At 44.6% G+C, this 22,696-nt stretch overlaps 2 protein-coding genes across 2 annotated transcripts; one reads left to right on the plus strand and one right to left on the minus strand.

Annotated features, from left to right (window-relative positions):
• Position 1: 1 nt before the first annotated feature.
• LOC111963139 (trafficking protein particle complex subunit 12) lies at positions 2-18,091 on the plus strand. The gene is made up of 12 exons (XM_023986377.2): positions 2-83; positions 442-1,799; positions 1,917-2,033; positions 9,431-9,544; positions 10,059-10,197; positions 11,326-11,438; positions 11,562-11,634; positions 12,477-12,550; positions 13,897-13,995; positions 14,091-14,191; positions 14,480-14,567; positions 17,314-18,091. The coding sequence occupies exons 2-12, from the start codon at positions 453-455 to the stop codon at positions 17,554-17,556; spliced, it is 2,508 nt and encodes an 835-aa protein (XP_023842145.1). The 5' UTR covers positions 2-83; positions 442-452; the 3' UTR covers positions 17,557-18,091.
• Positions 18,092-18,288: 197 nt separating this feature from the next.
• On the minus strand, positions 18,289-21,898 carry adi1 (acireductone dioxygenase 1). Its single transcript, XM_023986379.2, has 4 exons — positions 21,550-21,898; positions 20,862-20,981; positions 20,516-20,695; positions 18,289-18,754 (listed from the first exon to the last, which is right to left on the minus strand). Exons 1-4 carry the CDS (start codon positions 21,673-21,675, stop codon positions 18,638-18,640), a joined length of 543 nt encoding a protein of 180 aa, XP_023842147.1. The 5' UTR covers positions 21,676-21,898; the 3' UTR covers positions 18,289-18,637.
• Between the last annotated feature and the right edge of the window lie 798 nt (positions 21,899-22,696).

Consider the following 22,696-nt stretch of genomic DNA (forward strand, 5'->3'; position numbering starts at 1 on the left):
CCTCTAGGACACCGTACATTTCKCTTCCTGGAAAACAAACGCATGCGCACTATTGCCGTAACTGTCATCGTTCTTAAGCAAAGGTAATGTAAAGCTCCCTTTTTTGTTAACATTTATTCGTTTACAGCTTGACAGGAGATTCTGATGCATCGCTACATGTGATTTCTGTAAACAAGTGTTTGGTGTTAATAATTTTATGAAACTAAATAATGTCCCGTTTCGCCATTTAAAGCACTGTTATTAACTTAGCGTAACCAGCTATTTAAATAGCTGGCTAGCTAGCCAAGCAGTTAGCCTATCGTCATCACGCAACAACCTTCTACTATAGCCCAGTATAAGAAATACCAAATGCATTACCTATACTTTAACGCACATACTTACAAATCCATGTTATTTTTTCTGTGGATCTACTTTATTTCCCCGTGCTATGCTATTCCRCAGGGCAAAGAATCATGGACAACAACGAGACTCCTGCCCAGAGGCCAGTCACCCTTGACATCCAAGGGACAGTGGAGGTTAAACCCAGCCTGAGTGAAGCCCCTATCTCTCCAGAGCCATCCCTCCTTCCCTCCTCTGATGTCCATTTCCAGGAGGAGAGCATCGACCTGGGGGGCGAGTCCTTCATCACTCCCGAGGAGGACAGCCACAGCACGCCCTCAGAGAGCCTGATGGACAAGCTCAATGACCAGATGATGGAGAGTGTCATGATCTCTGACTCCCCCAACAACAGTGAGGAGGACGACGTGGTTCCCATGGACAACCTGCTGGAGCAGTTTGAGGAGAGGGAGGAGGAGCCAGCAGCAGCAGTGGTTAAAGAAACCTTAGTGGAGGAAGAGAAGGAGGAGGTGGGGGAGAAAGTGGATGATCTGATTGGACAAGACACTACTGAGATCAAGATAGAGGCTGTGATGATGCAGACAAGTCCAGTAGCCTCTAGTCCTGAGGAACCATTGGAGAATGTGAAACAGAAGCTAACCACTGTTGACCAGGACGTTATCACTGTCTCTGTCTCTGCTGTAACCCCAGAGGACAGCACCCCCAGCTCAGGCAGCCCCAAGCCTGAGGCAGCAGCCCTGGAAGCCAGCAGCAAAGAGACCACATCCAAGGATGAATCCATCCCTGTGTGCACCATCTTCAGCCAGGGCAGCCAGCCAAAAGCCCAGGCCCTGGTGCCGGATGGCTTCCAGCCTACCCTCATTAAATCTCCCAGCTTCAGTAGTGGCACCGGGGGGAGCACAGAGATTACCCCCAGTCAACTGGCTCCCCTGGTCTGCCAGCCCAGCCCCAGCCTCAGCAAGTTCTTCTCTGACAGTGGCCATGTCAACCCAGCTACTGACTTCTTTGACTCCTTCACTACCTCCTCCTTCATCTCTATCAGCAACCCCAACGCAGAGTCCCCAAAGTCAGCCGCCCCACCCGAACGCCAGCTCTCTGCTTCCTCTGGGTCCTCTCTGTCCACCTCTGGGCTTACGGAGTCCGGCATCCCCACCCCTAGCTCCTTCATTGGGCCTACCCAGACTGAAGCCACCCCCAGGCCTCTTCAACAGGCTCCAGTAGAGCCAGCCRCGGCCACAGCCCCTCCTCAGCCCTTCACCCAGCTGCAGGCGGTGTTCTCGGGGGGAGATGACCCGTTTGCCACGGCACTGAACATGAGTGAGGCTGATAAGAGGTACGATGCCTGGCTGCCTTCTGAGGAGACCAGGAAGGTGCTGATCTCCATGGCAACGCAGCAGTACAGCCAGGTGTTTGTGGAGAGGGAGAGACTGGCCATGCCCGGACTCAAGTTTGACAACCTGCAAGTGGGTTAGCTTGCCATTTGCCCATAGAGCTGGGGTTCCATACATGTTGATATCTAGTCATTTTCTCCTGGCCCTAACTGATTGTGACCACTGACCAGTTATGTGTGTGTGTTTCAGGGTGATGCTGTGAAGGACCTGATGGTGCGTTTAATGGGGGAGCAGGCAGCTATGAAGAGACAGGTCCTTACAGCCAACTCTGTAGAACAGTCCTTCCTGGGCCTCAAACAACTCATTGTGAGTCACTGTGCGTGCATGTTAATGTGTTTGTGTGAACAGGTATTTTATACATCTATATGTAACAGCCTTGTTGGAAACGACTTTCATGGCAGCTTGGTTTACCCATACTTTWAAAAAATTATAATAATTCGCCTTTGCATTCCCCTCCATTTGAAAGAACTAGGATGCACAGAAAACGCTTGCACTTCCACTTATTCAGTGAGTGAAGACCGCGTAAATTGCTGTTTGCATGTAGCAGATACGCTTGTGACATTCTATGATGACTACCTAGAGTATGCCTCACCTCCCTCATTGAATGGTTGTTGTTAAAAAAATTGCCTACAATTTCTCTGGTTCACCTGTCTCCCCTATCCCTCCATAAAGCATGTAAATTAGTCTGCATAGTGACCTCTCCTCCTCCATGACCCCATTCTCCTCTTTCCTCCCCTCCCCCCGTCTTAACAAATGCCCCTGACCTGCACTTGGTATTTAAAGCGTATGCACAGAGAGAGAGAGAGAGAGAGAGAGATCTCGAGAGAGAGATCTCGAGATCCTCCAGGCTTTGAGTTCTCTCTCCTGCTGTGCTGATGTCTAATGCATGGGAGCTGTTTGCATATTTCAAAGCCTTCTGCTCACACGCACACCTGGCACTGGGCTGCGGTCCACCAGGAATACACACACACACACAGAGATATTGTGAGTGAGGCAGGTCTGTTGAAATGTCAATGGGTTTTGCTCCTCCACTGTGGCCCTCACAGCTCTACCCGGCCCAGCCTATCAACCTGACACTGATCAATAGTTGTGATTGATTGCACCGAATTTGAGACAGTTGGGTGGTCTGTTTCTCCATTCACTTGGTGTATGTTGGCATGGTGTGTGTTAATGGCCTACTTTTGCATGTTTTTTGGGAGGGAAGGGTTCTATATTATGCCCTATATGTATAATTATATACATATTTTACAATTGTATAACATTGAGATCCTTGAAAATAACAATTAAGTGCTTGAAAAAGTCCTTGAATTTGTCTATGAGCCCTGCTTAATAAAGGATATATGGTCCGAGGGCTATGTTGTTATGGGCCAATTTTCATATATACACTTTCACACATTCGGAGCTGCGTGAAAATCTTTATTTTTGTTTGAAACCATTTTGAAATGTTTATCCCAATGTCACGCATTGGCCCCATTTGTTTATAGAAAGACTCATTTATAGATTATGGTAATCCCTCTTAACATAATTTACTGAATTCCCATGTTCACTTTGAAGATGGTAGAATAACTGTCCACATTTCCTTTTCCTCAGCCAACAGGATGAGTAATGAACAGCAAAATCACTAACCTATGTTAATTTACCATCCCCCATAGTAGAAAAGTTGACCTATTCTATTGGTCAGTTTGTCGTTCCGTGCGAGGAAAGAAATAGACTACTCCAAACCGACTCTGCTACAGTTGCAGGACGATAGAGCACAAATTCATACGACCAGTACATAAATGCAACAGATCAGAATGTTTACCTTAAAATGTTGATCAAATATTATTTCTTCACATTATAAGCGCAGCGATGTGCACACGGCAGTAGGCTACACACAAATACCCGTTCCATAATGCAATAAGCGGAAAAATGACAGATGAGAATATCCGTTAGAAATGTTGAACAATTGGAGATCTAAAGATGCAATAACTAGCGTGCCTACCGTTGCCTATGCACTTGAATGGGAAGTGTGCTTCAAATTCCAGTTGAGAAATAAAAATAGCTCTTTTTAATCGTGGCCATCAAAACAGTTTTTAACACGCAATTGCATTTAGAATTGTGCAATGATTTGGCTTAAAAGCACATGTTCACTCCAGCAGCAACAGGAGCTTCAGCAGCAGCTCTTGTGCTGTCTGACAGATTTCCCGCTCTGTATCTATATGCTCTGAACGTGTGATAAATAAGAATCATAACAGCGAACAAAAATACACACTCACCAATGTAATTCCACAAAATTATGCAATGAATCTATAGACGACAAGCATGACCGGTCAAATGTATTTACGTCGACTGGTATTTCCATCAATGAATAGGCTAAAAAGCATCTTGTAATGGGATTTTTTTTTTCTTCTCCCAGACAATTGGCCTGCACCAATTCTATTTATTGGCTATTAGAAACCCTGGTGTGTGTGTGTGTGTGTGTGTGTGTGTGAGTGCGCGCGCTCGCTCGCTCACACAGAGCTATGTTTACCTTGGGATTGTAGTGACTAATTAGATGTGCCCTATGGCTGTATAGAGATGTGTGTGAGTCTTCCCTCTGGCATGTGTGTGTCTTTTGTCAGTGTGTGTGTGTGTGTACTCCCTCCTGATTCTGGGGGCTGCTGGGAGCTGGCAGTGACTCATGCTGCAGTGCCAGAGTACGACTGCACCCACTGCCACCACACTCCCTCTGAGAGAACACACAAACGCTGGCTATCACAGATGGAGGGAGGAGCACAGAGATTATGGAAGGGAAGAACAGAGGAGAGGGAGAGGAAGGACGAGAGAGAAGAGATGGGAAGAGAGCTATTAGGCTGGGAAAGAAGAGAGATGAGGGGAGGGGAAGCGAGGGATAAAAAGGAGGAAACAGCCTCTGTGGAGAAGAGCGAGGCTTTGAGAACAGATGCTGCGTTCTCTCTCTCTCTCTCCCCATCCCCCACTGATACAAACAGACAGTGGTGATATACACCACTGAGAGAACATTATTCATAGGCGAGCTCAGATAATAATATTATTAACACCACCTGAACATACAGTAACTGAGTCCAAATATCATAGCTCCACACTTTTTGACTTGAAATAGAACTGACCCAAACCCAGTAGAATGTTGGTGTTGTAGAGGGAGAGCCAGATCCTCTTTCTCACTGCTTGGTTAACTGTCCTCTATCCCTCAGGATGTCTCTCTCTCCCTCCCATCCCTCTCTCTACCCTTCCTTTGAGAGCTAGTGACCCGTCTGTCCTCTCCCCTGAGTCGGCCCGTCAGCATTTCCCCTCTTGCTCAGCAGGGCTCAGGGACTTTATTTTTCTCTCTCTCTCTCTCTCTCTCTTCCCTCCCTCTCATCCCTTCCTCATTTCCTCTGAGGCTTGTGTTGTGACCCGTCTCTTGTCTCTTGTGGCCAATGTCAGCTGGCCAATGCCGCCTCTTGCTCAGCATTACCCATGGCCTCTCTCCTTCCCTCCCTCTGGTGACCTGTTCCCCCCCCCCCCTCTCTCTCCCCATAGTGATATTGGCCTAGGGCTTATATTTCTCTCATCTCTCTCCCTCCGGTGACCTGTCTCCTCTCTCTCCCTGTGGCTGGTCAGCATCCCCGCTCTCTCAGCAGGGCCCTGGGCTGGTTAATCTGTCACTCTGATTAACCACCTCTCTCCTTCCTTCTCTCCATCCCTCTCTTCCTCTGGGGCTGATGACCTCCCTCTCTCCCTAGTGTGCTGGTGTCTGGGCCTGGGGCCAGGCCCGTCTGTGCCGGGGCCATATGTCCAGTGGAGGAAGGGGGCCGGGGGAGGTATGATTAGCATCATCCCCACCTTCCTCCCACCTTGGCTGGGTCAGCCTTGGCCTTGARGCTCCCTCCCCTCTGTAACCACAATGACCTGCATTATACAGTAGCTACCTGGAGGTTGTGCAGCAGAGTTGTCATTACCTCAACCCATTACAACATTGAGACCTGGACTAGCTGTGTCAGCTGTTTGTCCTATGCTATAGCAGTCAGTGCTCTTCAGCGCTGGTCCTGGGCATAAGCACAGAGCGTGGCAATGTAGCTACAGCTAGGTACTGAGTTTTGTAAAGGGAGAAGGAGGCCTCTAAATCCGTCTGTGGACAACGTCATCAAACACGGTCACCCAAAGGAACGCTGTTCAGAACTCTCCCAGAGACAGCCATTACAGGGTTATACAGAGTTGCTATGCAATCCCTACTAAGCTAGTTACTTCACAATTCCTTCATATCAGTCATGTGATCTATACCATTGTCCCAGGGCTATAGATGTCTGGATCCCTTCAAAAYGAAACGACTGTGGTCTTTAGAACAGTCAGCCAGTCAGTCCATCCTCTTGGCCTGGAGGCAAAGCCCTGGACTGGCACTCAGGGCCACTGATACAAGGCCGACAGCCCTTCACCAAACCATCAAAGACAAGTTAGCCACTACCAAGGCCTTAGAGATGCTAGTGTGTTTTGCATACTACCTTTCTTTTGTCTCTCCCCTCTGTATTCATTCAAAATGCTGGGGCTAAATTGAAGTGGCACAGGAGCTTAGTTTGTTAGGCAGAACAGGGCGAGTAGCCTTTCTACTGTGTTTGGCTGGAGGCTGGCGTCTCACGAGAACCCTGGCAGTGGGTGTGCAGTGAGCTTCGCTTCAGGGAGTTTTTACTTCACCAAAGGAAAATCTCTAAAACTTGTGATCTTCAACACAATTTAAGAATCCTCACCCCTTTTAAACCCATGACGCTGCTAATAGCAAACACAGCCTCGTGTTTGTTTGTGTGTGTTTTCTATGAGTAGGGAATCCAGTGGTATTCTATTGAAGTAGTAGGCTGTAGTGAAGTCTCTCTGTTCTTCTCCTATGGGGTGGGGATGGAGCTCCCTGGCGMGGGCCCAAGGCCTGGTTGGTTTTACTGGCTCTGGAGTCTCTCGCTGTTGCCCCGTCAGAACTGTGGCTAGTCAAGCAGARACTAGCTGGCTTGTAATCCTCTTGGTTCTCTCTCCCCCAGCTGTGTGCATGRGTGAGTGCACGCCACACGTCTGTAGTACTCACAAGGGCTTCTGTTGAACTTTTTCTATTTTATTTTTTTTAAATCAGGTGAATAAAAAGGATGAGCTGAAAGGAAGCTCATACCCCTGCCTCCCCGGTGGCTGTGCGCGAACACTATGCATGCAAACTGTGGCTAATTCACTTCCTTCCCCAGTGTGAGACAGGAGTTTTAATTTAGGCCTGCACTGTGGCCCTGCTCAGTACACATTTTGTGTTCATCCGCATTTCCTCATTAAATATCACTCAATATAATCAGCAACTTCTCTGTCTTAATGCATCCTCATTTGATTTAGGAGGATCCGATTGGCTCTTATTGCAGAGTAATATGAGCGGAGGTAAATTATACTGAAAAAATATATTAACACATTATGTAAAGTGTTGGTCCCATGTGTCATGGGCTGAAATAAAAGATCCCAGAAATGTTCCATATACACAAAAACATTTTTTGGGGTCAAATTTGTTTACATCCCTGTTAGRGAGCATATCTGCATTCCCAGTCATGTGAAATCCATAGATTAGAGCCTAATGCATTTATTTCAATGAACTGYTTTCCTTCTATGAACTGTAACTCAGTAAAAATCTTTGAAATTGTTGCATGTTGCATWTTTATATTTTTGTTCAGCGTATTAGTCATGCCATATCCATCTACTGTTCTCTCTCTCACCTCTTCTAATAGACTTTTCTCACACCTGGGATTATTGATGCTGTTGGGTGTTTGGGTATGCATGGGTGTGGGATGGCACTAACTAACATCGGTCTTGGTTGGTCATTCCATGTCATTTCAGCAAGCCATGACACCCACCATCTCAGATTGCTCTGAAATCATTTCTGTCGTTAGAAACAGAAGATTAGCATTCCTGCAACATTATTTTTMMMGGGAAATAATTTGATTTTMATCATTAGAAGTTAAGCTAATTGATTGCACCCAAATTAGCCATTTTAATGTGTAGGATTCATATAATATCCAATGAATATAGTACCTCACATGTGATTTGGACCTAACTTTTTGTTCTAACAATGAGATTGTAAAAAGCCACCCATAGATCCCACACCAAACCCACCCCCCACCCCAACAACGAGTATCAGTTGTAGGAATGCTAATATTTTGTTTCTAACAGAATACATTTAGGAACAATCTAGATGGTGGGTGTCGATCCTCTTTCTTGTGCTTTTTGAGATGGAACGACCCCTTGTTGAAAACCCTTACTGTCCCTCTCCTGAACATTAACTCAAAGCCATCTAATACGTGAAACAAGTACCTACCTGCCCTCAACTCTGCCTACCCCACGTGCAGGGAACAGAGGTGGGGAATGGGACCCCATTGTTTACAGGCTCCTCTGTTAGCACTTCTGGAGCTTTCCAGTTGCATCACCAACAGTTCCCTCTGTGAAGTTGTGTGTGTGCCTGTATTGGGTGTGAAATAACGTGTGAATTGCAGGCGATCCCTGTATTCTGCTGGTCATTATCAGTCTCTTACTGGGACTATGGAAAAGTTGTGACTATACTAAACCGGCACCCCTTTTGGAGACCACCCACCGACCCAACAGGTGGCGCTCTTTTTCAAGCCTACTTGTGACTTGGTCGTGCATGCGTGTCCAGTATAGGTCGTGCGAGGGGATGCGTGTCCAGTATAGGGTCGTGCGAGGGCATGCGTGCCAGTATAGGGTCGTGCGAGGCATGCGTGCCAGATAGGGTCGTGCGAGGGCATGCGTGTCCAGTATAGGTCTGCGAGGGCATGCGGTACAGAATAAAGGGTTGTAAAACTCAGGTAACTTTCCCCAAACTCCCTGGGGACTGCCGTGGGTTCTGTCTCAGTGGCTGCAGCTGCTTTTGGCCATCTCCATGTCTCTCGTTTTCAGCTTCATTTCACCCCCTAATGAAGATTTAGAGGCACCAGGGACACTGGCATGGGGGAGAGGGAGTGTGTGTGTGTGTGTGGAAGAGTGAGAGGGGGGAGAAAGGATGTKTTTCATTGTCCCAGTGAAATTGTCATCACTAATTAACACAGCCACAAAGTCAAAATTGGCTACAAAAATGTAGACATAAGTTTCAGTGTTGCTAAGGTTAGGTTTAAAATACAATTTTAAGTAGAGAAATTGTAGAAATGGGTGGMGTTTAGCCATAATTATGACTTTGTGGCTGTGTTTAACTAATGACAACCCAGTGAAATCTCCCATGATGGAACCCCACCTGTGCTCCAGTATAGGAAGAAAGCTGTCTGTTGTGACTGGGCTCTCCCTCCTCTATTCACTCAACAGATCTAGCTTGCATTCCTCTCCTCTCTCTGTTCTTCTATTCTCCTTTCACCCTCCCCCCCTTCTGTTTAATGTGTAATCCTCTGCTGCCTAATTAGCTGGCTGGCTGTGATGAATGGCCGTGCAGTGAAAACCCAATCTCTGGGCTGACCTTGTCATCCTTACTGATTGGGAGGCTCGACTCCACACACCCTCTTATGCCCCTCCGTCCCCTGTCTTTGGCTGCCCTGGCTCCTTACCACTAATACCACCAGTCATAAACTCACTTGACAATGCTATGGTTGGCATCTCTGGTTGGTTAATTTTAGCGGTCACCGTGTCCTGTGTGTGTGTGTGTGTGTGTGCGCGCCTGTCCTCTCACCTTGTCTGTTGGTTTTGTTGTAACGGCTCCTCTGTCCCTGTAGAGCACGAAGAACTGGCGTGCTGCGGTGGACCTGACAGGCAGACTGCTGACAGCTCATGGTCAGGGCTACGGTAAGGCTGGCCAGCCCTCCAGCCACAACACTGACTCACTACAGGTACCTGTGTGTCTGTCTGTAAATGTTTCTGTTTGTCTTTGGCAATACAAGTGCAATACTGGTGCACATGCCTGTATGTGTGAGAGTGGTTTATGTGTGTAAGTCTCGTATCTGATCATGTATCTGATCATGTATGTAGCTAAGTGTCGGTACAGTGTGTCTGGGGAATAGAGGTAAGACTAACATGCGTGTGTGTGTGTGTGTGGTAGAGGAGAGGATGGGGGTTAAAGCCAGGAGCTGCCTGCATGAATTAGACTCAGGATGACAAGAGTGGGCTGACACCACACTCACCAGACGAGGGTGGGGGGGACAGCTAGGATGACAAACGGTGGCTTGACACACACACATCACAGAGAGGGTGGGGGGACAGGCTAGAATGACAAGATGGGCTGACACACACACACTCACAGAGGGTGGGGGGACAGACTGGATGACAAGAGTGGGGTGACACACACACACTCACAGAGAGGGTAGGAGGGACAGACTAGGATGACAAGAGTGTGTGTTGTTGCAGCTGTGGTTTGTTCGCCTGGCCCTGCTCACCAAGCTGAGCCTGTTCCAGAACGCTGAGATGGAACTGGAGCCGTTTGGAAACCTGGACCAACCTGACCTCTACTATGAATACTATCCTACCGTATACCCTGGGAGGAGAGGTACACACCATCTATACTTAAAATACTAACCAAACGCTCTGACACCCCCCTGATCAAACCATAGAAATCCCCAGCCCTGCTAACAACCAAAGACAACACTTTATTTCAGTGCCACTGTTGTTTTTCCCTTTTAACTCTGCATGAGCAGCTCTCTGATGTAGTGCCATTGCTTTAGTCTCTACAGCCCTAGGGTTTACTATAGTAGAGGCAATCGCTGTAGAGTCATGGCCGCGGACACACAGACAGCGAGAGAACCGAGGTGAACGCTTGAAGCGACACCACACAGCAGTCCAAGGGGAGAGCAGATTGAATTTCCATTCCTCAATATTAAATGCTTTGTGCTGCCCTAGGTGGCTACAGATACTGGCAACAGTTTCCTGCCTGGCATCAAAGATTGACATCTGAAGGTCTGCTGCCCCCATCCAATATCTATTATCCATGATCTAACTCTTAGAAGGAACATTAGTGAGCGCCAAGCATATCCTCTCAAACAACCATCAGGATATACTGTTTAAAAAAACAGAGTCGGTTATTCATTTGTTTACAAAGTGAGAGGAAAAAGTTTAATGTTTTTTTTAAAGGCAACTTGAATAGTTTTATTTTCTATCTGCAACAAGTCATAGTTTCACTAAACGATGGGATGTACTTTCATTTAGTTCACTCTTTCTACCCGAAGCCGACAAGTCCGATGTTTCTTTAGGTCATCAGGGTGAAACGAGTTTAACCCCTGACCCTTAGTACTCCAGAACATGGCTGTTGTCTCTGTGACGTCACTGTAAAGCTGTAGATAGGAGTCGTGGGTGTTTTCATGGGTGCTGCTGATTACCAGAGAATCTCTACACAGACAGCGACAGACAGACCGAGACGGTGCTTCCTCTGTAGCTATCAAAGAGCCAGAGATCAAAGGCTCAAAGCTCAGGCACATGTCTCACTGCTCACCTCTAGGTAGAGCCTTCGTTCCTCAGGAGAGAGGGGTGAGAGGAAGAGAGCTGGAGGAAGAGAGTGTTGGATAAAGGGAGAGGAGGCTTCCTGCTTTGCAACACACGTTTCTCAACGCCATCTGTACGTTTCATCTGTGGGAGTTTGTGAATGACATATGTGTGAAGATTCTCTCTCTCGCTCTTTCAGGCTCAATGGTTCCGTTCTCGATGCGGGTGCTGCATGCAGAGCTGCCTCAGTACCTGGGGAAACCACAGGAGTCTCTGGACAGACTACACAGCATGAGGACCGTCTGTCAGACCGTGAGTTCACACACACACCAACTTTCTCTCGTGTCCTCCCTCGCTTTTGTTTTCTTCCAATAAAGTCAGTGATGGGTTGAAAAATAATGACTACCTTGTTTACAACGCTGTCTCTCCTGATAGATCCTGGATAACCTTGAGCAGGGCTTGGCTGAGGACGGCAGCATGATCAACCTCACCCAGGAGAACAGACAAGGTGCGGTACAGAACAGTGTCTAGTCCCCACCTGTCCCACACTGAGAGAGTGGCGTAAACCCACACTCGATACCCAGTGTTATTCAACCTCCGCCATCCTCTTCCCAGTGAAGCCACTATTTTGCTGTCAGACCTTTGTTTTATATTAAAGGAACTTATTAAATGGGCATAGACCATTGAGACAGTTGGTTTTGAGTCGTGAGAAAGCAATCAATACATAAGACATGGCCAACTTTTCAATAATTGGTTCATCGTACTGTTCAGATGCAGAGGGATCTGGTTAGTTGCACCTCACTACTTTGTCAGTCTCTCTCTCTGCTTCTCTTCCTACGCACTCAATAACAAAGACTAGCACATCTCAATAGACCCCCACTGAGTGATGGCCTCAGTCAGCAAGAACACACACACACAGGTTCACTACACACACACACACAATGATAGGCCTGTGCACACAATCCAGTCCATACACATTCACGCATATGAACACACACATCCTGCTGCAGATGAGCACAAACAAGCCCACTGACAGCCTACACAATCAGCCTGAGGATAGAAAGAGGGAGTGTGTGGGAGAGGGAGTTGCAGCGTCTTCCCTTCCTTCTCAGACAAACGATGGTGATGGGAATACTAGTGTGATGAGGGGAGGGGGTAGTTGGATAGAGAGATGGGAGAGAAAGGGAAGGAGGTGCTGAATTTGCTCTCCCATGCTTCTGTTGTGTGTTATATTCAACTCTGTTTTTGTACAGTGAAATATTGATTCAATGAATGGTCCCACAATGCTAAAATTGCCCAGGTACATAAATCAACAGGTCTGAAATGAAACCAATGTGTCCTTTGTTGCAGCATCTCTTCAGCTGTGGAAGTCTCGTCTGAGTCGGGTCATGTACGCCATGGCTAACTGTCTGCTCATGATGAAGGTATGTGTTCCGTGTGGGGTGGGGGAGGGACTATAACGGCAGCACTGAGCTACCAGAGTCCCCTGTGGGTGTATGCGCACACACACACCCACTGTAACACACACATTCATTGACGTACTTGCCCAGACACATATTCACACACATGCCCGTCCATGGCTGTCAGGAAGCTAGCGGAGGAATGGATAACTAGCAAGCCACATGTACACACACACACACAATGGCTAATAAAGGCTTATTGGGTTTAAGCAGCATTGTTTTGGTGCATAGTGAGTACATGTGTTAGGAGAGGTCTTGTCAGGTGTGTGTGTTTTATTATATAAGGAGAGATGCCGTTTGTCTGGTTCAGTCCTCTTCATTCTGCCTTCCCCTCAGTCCAGCCCTGTCTAGAGACCCATGCTGACAGTGGAACAGACAGGCGGACGCTAGCCTGAGCATATCCTGCACCAAGACACTGTCTGTCCTGCCCGTTCAAAACATCTACTTCAATATCATCACTCAGAGTCTAGACCAAATGAGGGAACGGTGAAACACAAAGCTATCCTGTAACAGAACCACCATTCTGGATGATCTGACTATCATGGATTGGAGTTGTAATGTAATTGGCAGATGCAGAGTAACACACAGTGTTCACCTGACACCCATAATACATTTGACAAGTTCCTTCGATGAAGACGGCATTCATCATGTTTAATGGCCAGGGTTATTCAACTCTTACTCTACGAGGTCCGGAGCCTCCTGCTTTTCCTTTCTACCTGATAATTAATTGCACCCACCTGGTGTCCCAAGTCTAAATCATTCCCTGATTAGAGGGGAACAATGAAAAAATGCAGTGGAACTGGCATCGAGGTTCGGAGTTGAGTTTGAGGGCTCTATACTTTACTAGAGAATGCTTTCTAACAATGTTGCTTGTTCTTTCCCAGTGACAGTTGTGTGTAAAATGTTGTTTGTGTTGGTCTGTAGATGTATGATGGCAGACCACAGGCTTCCCAGTAATATCCCATAGGATCACCCTGATTGGATTCTTTGTTAGTGGGATATGGAGAAATAGAGGGGCAGAGAGAAAGTGGGGAGTCGTTCTGTACATAGGACCATAGAAAGAGACACAGCGCCATCTGCTGGTGGTAGCATGAATGTAAACACACACACTGCACCAACTCACTGACCCTCTCCCATCCCCAGATACATAGCAGCCATGCTCAGCAGTTCAGTCAGCATGTGAGCGATGTGATGTGTGGTAGAGAACAGACATGGCTGGGGCACGGTGTGACCAGGGACACCTCGCCCTACTAATGGTCAATACACTTGATTAATTCTCACTCCGTCTGTCTCCCTCTCTCTTTATCTAGGACTATGTTCTGGCTGTAGAGACATATCACTCCATCATCCAGTACGAGCCTCAGCAGAAAGTACAGCTGCTGAGTGGGATAGGACGCATATTCCTGCAGGTGAACACACACACACACACACCTTTTCTCTTTCAATTTCAACTAGTTTTTCCACAACATAATGCGTTTTGGTTTGAATTGTTATTTTTGACCAGATTGGAGACATTAAAACAGCCGAGAAGTATTTCCTAGATGTGGAGAAAGCCTCTCTGGAGAAGGGAAGTGGAACTACAGACACATGTGTTTTGATGAACAGGTACGAATCAGTGTGGGTCATAAATGAAACTATTTCCTGATTCATTTATCTGTACTTCTGTCAGACTTCCCTTACAGTTGTAGGGTTTGAGTAGGCACAGGGGTCACTTTGTGATGCTTTGCTAGGAGACAAAATGGTGCCATTCACACTATGTTGATTCACATTAGCTGTTAATTCCTGTCAGTTGGCCGACTGGCACATCTTCACACAGAATCACTGAAGTGACATTGTAATGTGATAGGTCTCTGTAGTAACCCAGCTGACCTGTGTGTGTGTTGTGTGGTTCAGGGCCTTCATCTACCTCAGTCAGAACAACTACTCAGAGGCACATTCCTCGTTCGCAGAGGTCCTAAAGATCGACCCCAAAAACCCTGTGGTAGGTGATCACGCAATCTACAACAATTTATGACAACTATACGTGATTAAGACTTAACACATTTTATAGGATACATCGGAGGTTTTACTTTACTAGAAGACTGTAAATAAATGCACTGTAGTTTGAGGCAGATCTCACCCCTCGACTACATGATATTTCCCCTCAAGCAAGAAAACAGCCTCCCTCTCTCCCCCTAAGGCAACATTATCTTCTCCCTAGACAAATAACGCCTTTCTTCCCTCTCTCCTCTGTGCAGAGCTCTTCTCCTTTCTTCCTCAGGCAAATTACTCTCTCCTCTCCTTCTCTGTAGATGAATAATAATTATTTCCCCACTCTCCTCAAGCCTTTGTCCCCTCTCCTCTCTTTACACACATGCCAAAAGTGCCCTCTTTCCTCTCCCTGCAGGCAAAAAAACTCCTTTCTCTCCCCTGTCGACATACCCATATGAAAATATACTATAGTATACGATGCTCTAAATACTGTAGTATTACTATATTTATTCACTGTAGTGTTTTTGCAGAAGTACACTAGTATTCATTGTAGTGTTAATGTACATGACTGTAGTAAAGTTTACTGTAGTATTTACTATTTGTTTTATCTTTGACATAAAAGTGGGGTGCTTTCTCCTTGAGGAAACCTACTGGGCAAATACTAAGAGCAAATGTTGCATAACATGTATAGTACCGGTCAAAGGTTTGGATACAACTCATGCAAGTGTTTTTCTTTATTTTCTACATTGTAGAATAGTGAAGACAAAATTATGAAATGACACATATGGAATCATGTAGTAACCAAAAATGTGATGGGATGGCATATCGCTGCAGAAGGCTGTGGTAGCCATGCTGGTTAAGTGTGCCTTGAATTCTAAATAAATCACTGACAGTGTCACCAGCAAAGCTCCATCACACCACCTCCTCCATGCTTCACGGTGGGAACCACACGCGGTGATCATCCGTTCACCTACTCTGCATCTCGCAGACACGGCAGTTGGAACCAAAAATCTAAAATTTGGACTCAAGACCAAAGAACAGATTTCCACCGGTCTAATGTCCATCGATTGTGTTTCTTGGCCCAAGCAAGTCTCTTCTTATTATTGGTGTCCTTTTAGTAGTGGTTTCTTTGCAGCAATTTGACCATAATGGCCTGATTCACGCAGTCTCCTCTGAACAGTTGATTATTGAGATGGGTCTTTCTTGAACTCTGAAGCATTTATTTGGGCTGTAATTTCTGAGGCTGGTAACTCTAATGAACTTCTCCTCTGCAGCAGAGGTAACTCTGGGTCTTCCTTCCCTGTGGCGGTCCTCATGAGAGCCGGTTTCTGCATCTGCACTTGAAACTTTAAAAGTTCTTGACATTTTCCAGATCGACTGACCTTCATGTCTTAAAGTAATGATGCATTGTAATTTCTTTTTGCTTATTTGAGCTGTTCTTGCCATAATATGGACTTGGTCTTTTACCAAATAGGGCTATCTTCTGTATACCACCGCTACCTTGACACAACACAACCACCGATTGTCTCAAATGCATTAAGGAAAGAAATTCCACAAATTAACAAGGCACACCTCTTAATTTAAATGCATTCCAGGTGACTACCTCGTGAAGCTGGTTGATAGAATGCAAAGCTTTCATCAAGGCAAAGGGTGGCTACTTTGAAGAATCTCAAAATATTTTGATTTGTTTAACACTTTTTTGGTTACTACATAGTTTGTTTTCACTATTATTCTACAATGTAGAGAATTGTAAAAATAGAGAAAAACCCTGGAATGAGTAGGAGTCCAAACTTTTGACTGGTACTGTAGGTAGGACTCGAGTCTGAACTGATAGTTCAGAGCTTCTGCAAGATATGATCTATACTTGGATTAGGATTCTCACTCCTCGGTGGCACAAATTGGGATATGGGGAATGGGTGGAGCATACGGGGGGGAAAAAGGGGGAAAAAAGTTGTATAGACGGATTGGTTGTTCAGCAACAAAAATTATGCGTGTGCAACTATGGGCCAAAACAGACGGGGTTGGCTTAGATTGTTGACAACATGTAAACTATATTTCATCTCCAATGTTTATTGAAAACAAATAAATTTGCACAATGAGCACTTGTCGCTCAAATATATTGTTACAGTTGTTGGTTGGCTAGCGAATTTGCCATATTAGCATTGACTTGAAATCAGTCAAAACAAGACATGGTATCAAGAACAAGATGAAACGAGTCACTTAAGATTCCCTACATGGCAGTTTCTTGTCATTGTTGGTAGCTGTCTGGCAATCCAGAATCACAACTACTCACGGACTTCTGCCCCATTTTGAAGCGTGTACATCGGTAACATGACATTGTCAACTAACCCATCTATTTACTACAGTGTTTTTTGCAGATAATACTGTAGTATTACATAGTATTCTCCAGTATACTACAACATGCTATAGTAAACACTACACCATGTAGTATATAATTCTCCAGTATACTACAACATTCTAAAGTAAGCACTACATTATCAAACTATACTAGTGTGAAGTATAGTATTCTACAGTATACTACAAAATTCTATAGTAAGTACTACACATGAGGGATACTATAGTGTGCAGTATACTGTATTATACAGTATTACAAAATTATATAGTAAGTACTACACATGATCAAGGGATACTACAGTAGTAGAGTAATACCACTGCTTTCCCTTCACTTCTGAGGCCTTTCTGGCCTCTCTTCTTCTCCCTGCAGGCCAATAACCTCTCTCTCCTCTCCCCTACAGGCGAATAACAATGCAGCAGTGTGCCTGTTGTACCTGGGCCGTCTGAAGGAGTCGCTGAGACAGCTGGAGGGCCTGGTGCAACAGGACCCGGCCCTGTACCTCCACGAGAGCGTCCTTTTCAACCTGACCACCATGTACGAGCTGGAGTCGTCCCGCTCCACCCAGAAGAAACAGGCCCTGCTGGAGTCAGTGGCCTGCCGAGAGGGAGACAGCTTCAACACACAGTGCCTCAAACTGGTGTAGCGGGAACCAGGGAGGTATGGGACCCTTGTGGGTCACAAGATTAGAGCAAAACATTTGCAAGAATAGGGGGCCCATCAGGAGTGTGGCCTAGGCTTGAGTGTCATTACACTCCACTAAACAACATGGGCATTACCCTGCCTGAACTCTAGAGCAGGCACACACAACTGTTCTCACAGCGCAGGCAAATTCACTCCCCATATTATACTAGTAGTGATGGAAATGATTGTGTAACTCACAAGTGAATGCTGATAGGATATCTATGTGAATACATACAGTACAATGTTTTTAGACAAAGCGGACATTTTGCATTCCTGTGTAATTAAGACCTGAGTAAATCATGTTATTTTGTCCTGTAAAATCAACCACAATTCTGTAACTTTTTGAATTTGAGGGGCAATGAATGACTTGGCTCAGGATCCACCCCTCTCCACAAAAGAAATGTAAAATAGATATGGAATAATTCAACTGTACATATTATTATTCGTAGGGAAAATATATTAATGGAAAGTTATTGAATTATCCTAATGATCTCTTAAGTATAACTGTTTGTTTACATGCTGTGGTGTTTACCTGATTTTGTTGAAGTGTACTGTATTGCTCTGGATGTGAGAAAAGGAATCTTGTTTATCCAAATAAACTGAACTTGGTGTAGACCTTTTACAATGGTTATTGATTGAGACCAGACTTGTGACGATCAATTACTTTAGAAGAATGAAAAGTTAGACAACTAAATGATTGAAGAGTGATTTAATGTGATAGCTTACTGGCATTTTAGCTCACTGTAGGTAACAAACAGCTTACTAGACTTGATTCTCACTGATGTAGTGTTACAAAAATAGAATGCGACCTTGAGTGGTGCAATACAATATAAGGACAAAATCATAGAAAGTGGTGTGTTAATTAGTATAATTGCGTACAATATAGGCACTGCATGGGTTTAAATACCTGATAATACAAAAGCCTTTGTCATGAGTCTTTGATTATCCAACTCCACTAAATTGGTTCCTAGAAGATTGGTTGGTCATAGAAATTGTGTAATTCTATGGACACTGCATCCATTCAGTACCACCTGTTGCTCGTCTTAAGCGCATTGGAGAGCGCTCACATACTTCTGGCGAATATCAAACTCATCTGCTGGACGATTGTAGGCTTTCCATACAGGCTCCCCCACGAACAGTCTCATGGCTTGAGTGTAGTTCTGTAAAATGCATGACGAAAAACAATCAACATTTTATTTGAAATGTAAAAATCTTACTTTTGACTTGGACATGCAGTATGGCTCTAGACCTAGACATTCTCATAGGTCAACTGCGTGCATATCCTATCCTAACCACATGACCCGATGGAAGACATTGAGGGAGTTTGATTAAGCTGAGCCGCGGTGCACCGGTCTACAATGCCTTCAGAAAGTATACACACCCCTCAACTTTTTCCAGAGATTGTCACTGGCCTACACGCAATACCCCACAATGTAAATTCCATTGTTTCTAGAATGTACAAGTTATTTAAACAAAAAGCTTGAGTAAGTATTCAACCCCTTTTATGGCAAGCCTAAATAAAGTTCAGCAGTAAAAATGTGCATAAGTCAGAAGTTGCATGGACTCACTGTGCAATAGTGTTTAACATGATTTTTCAATGACTACCTCATCTCTGTACCCCACACATACAATTATCTGTAAGGTCCCTCAGTCGAGCAGTGAATTACAAACAGATTCAACCACAAGATCAGGGAGGTGTTCCAATGCCTCGCAAAGGGCACCTATTGGTAGATGGGTAAAAATAAATAAGCAGACATTAAATATCCCTTTGAGCATGGTGAAGTTATTATACTTTGGATGGTGTGCTTTCCGGGAGACAAACTCATCTTTCAGCAGGACAATAACCTAAGGCCAAATCAACACTGGAGTTGCTTACCAAGATGACATTGAATTTTCCTGCTACAGTTTTGACTTAAATAGGCTTGGAAATCTATGGCAAGACTTGAAAATGGATGTCTAGCAAGGATCAACAACCAACTTGGCAGAGCTTGAATAATTTTTTAAAGAACGTACAAATATTGTACAATCCAGGTGTGCAAAGCTCTTAGACTTACCCATAAAGACTCACAGCTGTAATTGTTGCCAAAGGTGATTCTAACATTTATTGAATACTTATGTAAATAAGATATTTCTGTATTTTATTTAAGAAATGTGCAAATATTTCTTAAAACATGTTTTCAATTTGTCATTATGGGGTATTATGTGTAGATGGGTGAAAAAAATAAAGAATTAATCCATTTGGAATTCAAGCAGTAACAAAAACATAAGTCAAGGGGGTATGAATGCTTTCTGAAGGCACTGTATGGCCAGTGATATCAACAGGAAAAAGCAGTGAGGGAGCCACCCATCCCATGAGAGTGAATGTCATTCCAGTGCACTGCACTGCTTGCTATGAATTCTATCTGATGGTGTTTGCATGTTTAGGTAAAAAGACAAATAATGTCCTGTTTGGAACACTGGGCAGATTCGATTATGCTGAGTACCGGTCTGTGGCCCGTGACGTGAAAAAGCAAAAGCGGTGAGGGACGAGGGCCCTTCACAATTGGAACAGTAATCTGCACCGCTCGGTCATGTTGTCAACAAGGCAGCATGGTGCTTCATTCAGAAACATACATATTTTTTTCCATCAAATATAGGTTCAAGTTTTCATTAGGAGGGTAGATATAGCATTTTTATCAAAAGCAATCACTTCTGCATGTGAAAACACAGATTCCTACTCATTACTCCACGTACTTAACCTACGTCACTTAACCATCAGCCACGAGCGGGGCACCTGGCTCACGCCTGGGAGGAAGCCTGGTTCCAAAACTAATGCAATCGCTTTTCGCCTTCTACCAGGGCAACCCGGGCCAGATAATCAAATCCCCTCCATGTTGGACAGTTTTACTGTAGGTGTTGTAAACAGCCAAATAGAGCCATACGGTCTCAGTCAGAGTGAATCTGTGGTAGATGCCTGCAGGCAGAGTGATTAGGTCTCCCTTGGTCATGGCGATGCGGATCCAGCGGTCCTCTCTGTCCCTCACGTCAAAGTAGGCCCTGCCATCTAGGATGTAGCGGATCTCATCATCCAGGTGGAGGTGCTCCTCAAAAAACAGCTTCAGCTTGGGACAAGAGTAGACAAATGGCAGGACACGTTTATTAACGTGCTTTTATAAAGTGTATCATTATAACAAGTCTAATATTGGGATACAGAATAACAAGTGAAAGAATTGTAATCTGACTCTGAGCACCCTCAAATGTGTTCTTGTCACTGTACGCAGGTATTACCTTGTCTTCGTAGTTAGGTAGTTTGTCCTTGTCGATAGTGATGATGTCGGAGTAGGAGTAGCCTCTGTCTTTACGGATCTTTTCCAGCGCAGGGTCCGTTTCATAAATATCAGCGTCTAACTGGAAGACAAGGACAGTACAGAATCAACCAGTCTGTCTCTAGTCTCATACAATGTTATGAAATTCAAAACGTTTATTTTATGAATTCCAATTTTTTGTGGCTAACATTAGCTAGGCTACGAGTTAGGTTAAATGGTTAAGGTTAGATTACATGCTAAGTAGTTGCAAATGAGCTAAAACGCTAAGGCTGTCGTTGATGAGATTCGAACACGCAAACTTTGGATGTTCGTGTTATAAGCCTACCCATCCACCTTACTTTCATTTTGGCCTAAGTAACCTGTTTTATGTAACTATACCAAACGTAAAATATACTAATTTGAACGTCCCGGAATAACGTTTACTATGTTACGTCTATGAGACCAGGCTGGCGACTCCGACGTTACTGTTATGCAATCCAATTTAACCAATCACATGTATGTGTACAATTGCATTCACAGACGTGTATGACACTAACGTTAACTAACGAAGTAGATAACGTAACCAGCTTAACGTTGACAACTTTTTCTTAATAGCTGAAGTTACCAAGTTGTTATCCCGCCTTGCTCGCTAGTTAGCTAACTAACGTTACCTTCCAAGAGAAAACCCCAATATTTTCTAACTCCTTCAAAGACACAGGTTCGTTTGGGTTTAGTTTATGTGGCATCCTATGATCTTCGTCAGAATCGTCCATGAACCAAGCCTCAATCGACGCCATGGTATAGCACTGAATAAATGTTAAAACAAAGATTATTATTCTTGTTCTTCTATGATGTAATGGCGGTCCGCAAAGGTTAAAGTTGCATTCTGCCACCTACTGTGCTGGAGTGTGTGGTCAATGACGGTTTACAACATTAGCTCCACATAAATCCTGCTACCTAACTCAGTACTTCTGAGAAAATAAAAATAAATACCCCTACTAGCTTCTAATAGATCCCATCCCTAAAGAGAAATGTGTAGGTAGCTAAGTAAGAACATGCACGTGATAAAAACACAAACGATGACGTCGCTTTGGAATGGTAATGAGGATTCAAAATAAAAGTCCGCATTTCAACTCATTGCAATGTCAATAACTAATTCAACATATGTTTCAGTAGTCTGTTAGAGCAGTGATTGAGGAGGGACATCCTGAGTTGAACCAGCAACCCTTGACTTTGTTGTCAAAGATCCTACTTTCAACTACCTCATCAGAACATTGGAACAAAAGTGGGAGCACTTGTATTGTCTATCCCACTGAATATCCCATTACAAATAAATCAGTAGTAGGCTACCATAAGAGGATGAATTCACTTAAAGGTCCAATGCAGCCGTTTTTTTATCTCAATATCAAATTATTTCTGGGTAACAATGAAGTGCCTTATTGTGATTGTTTTCAATTAAAATGGTAAAAAAGAAACAAAAATAGCTTCTTTGCAAAGAGCAATTTCTCAAGCAAGAATGTTGTCAGGACTGTCTGGGAGGGGTCAGAGTGTGGAGAGGAAAACTGAAAACAAGCTGTTATTGGCAGAGAGGTTTGGGACTCTCTTTCTTATTGGTCTATTTTAACTAATTTAACACATGGTGATGTCAACATTGAAAGACCAAAGCTCCATCCCACCGAAACAGGCTGAAATTTCAAGGTTGTCTTTTCCAACAGCTCTTACACTAAAAGGGTATTGTTATAATTTTCACAATTTCACAGTATTATTTGTGTATTACAGTATCATTGAGGCAGCAGGTAACCTAGGGGTTAATAGTGT

This window comes from Salvelinus sp. IW2-2015, linkage group LG4q.2, assembly GCF_002910315.2.
Source record: "Salvelinus sp. IW2-2015 linkage group LG4q.2, ASM291031v2, whole genome shotgun sequence".
In the NCBI taxonomy this organism is placed as follows: Eukaryota; Metazoa; Chordata; class Actinopteri; order Salmoniformes; family Salmonidae; genus Salvelinus; species Salvelinus sp. IW2-2015.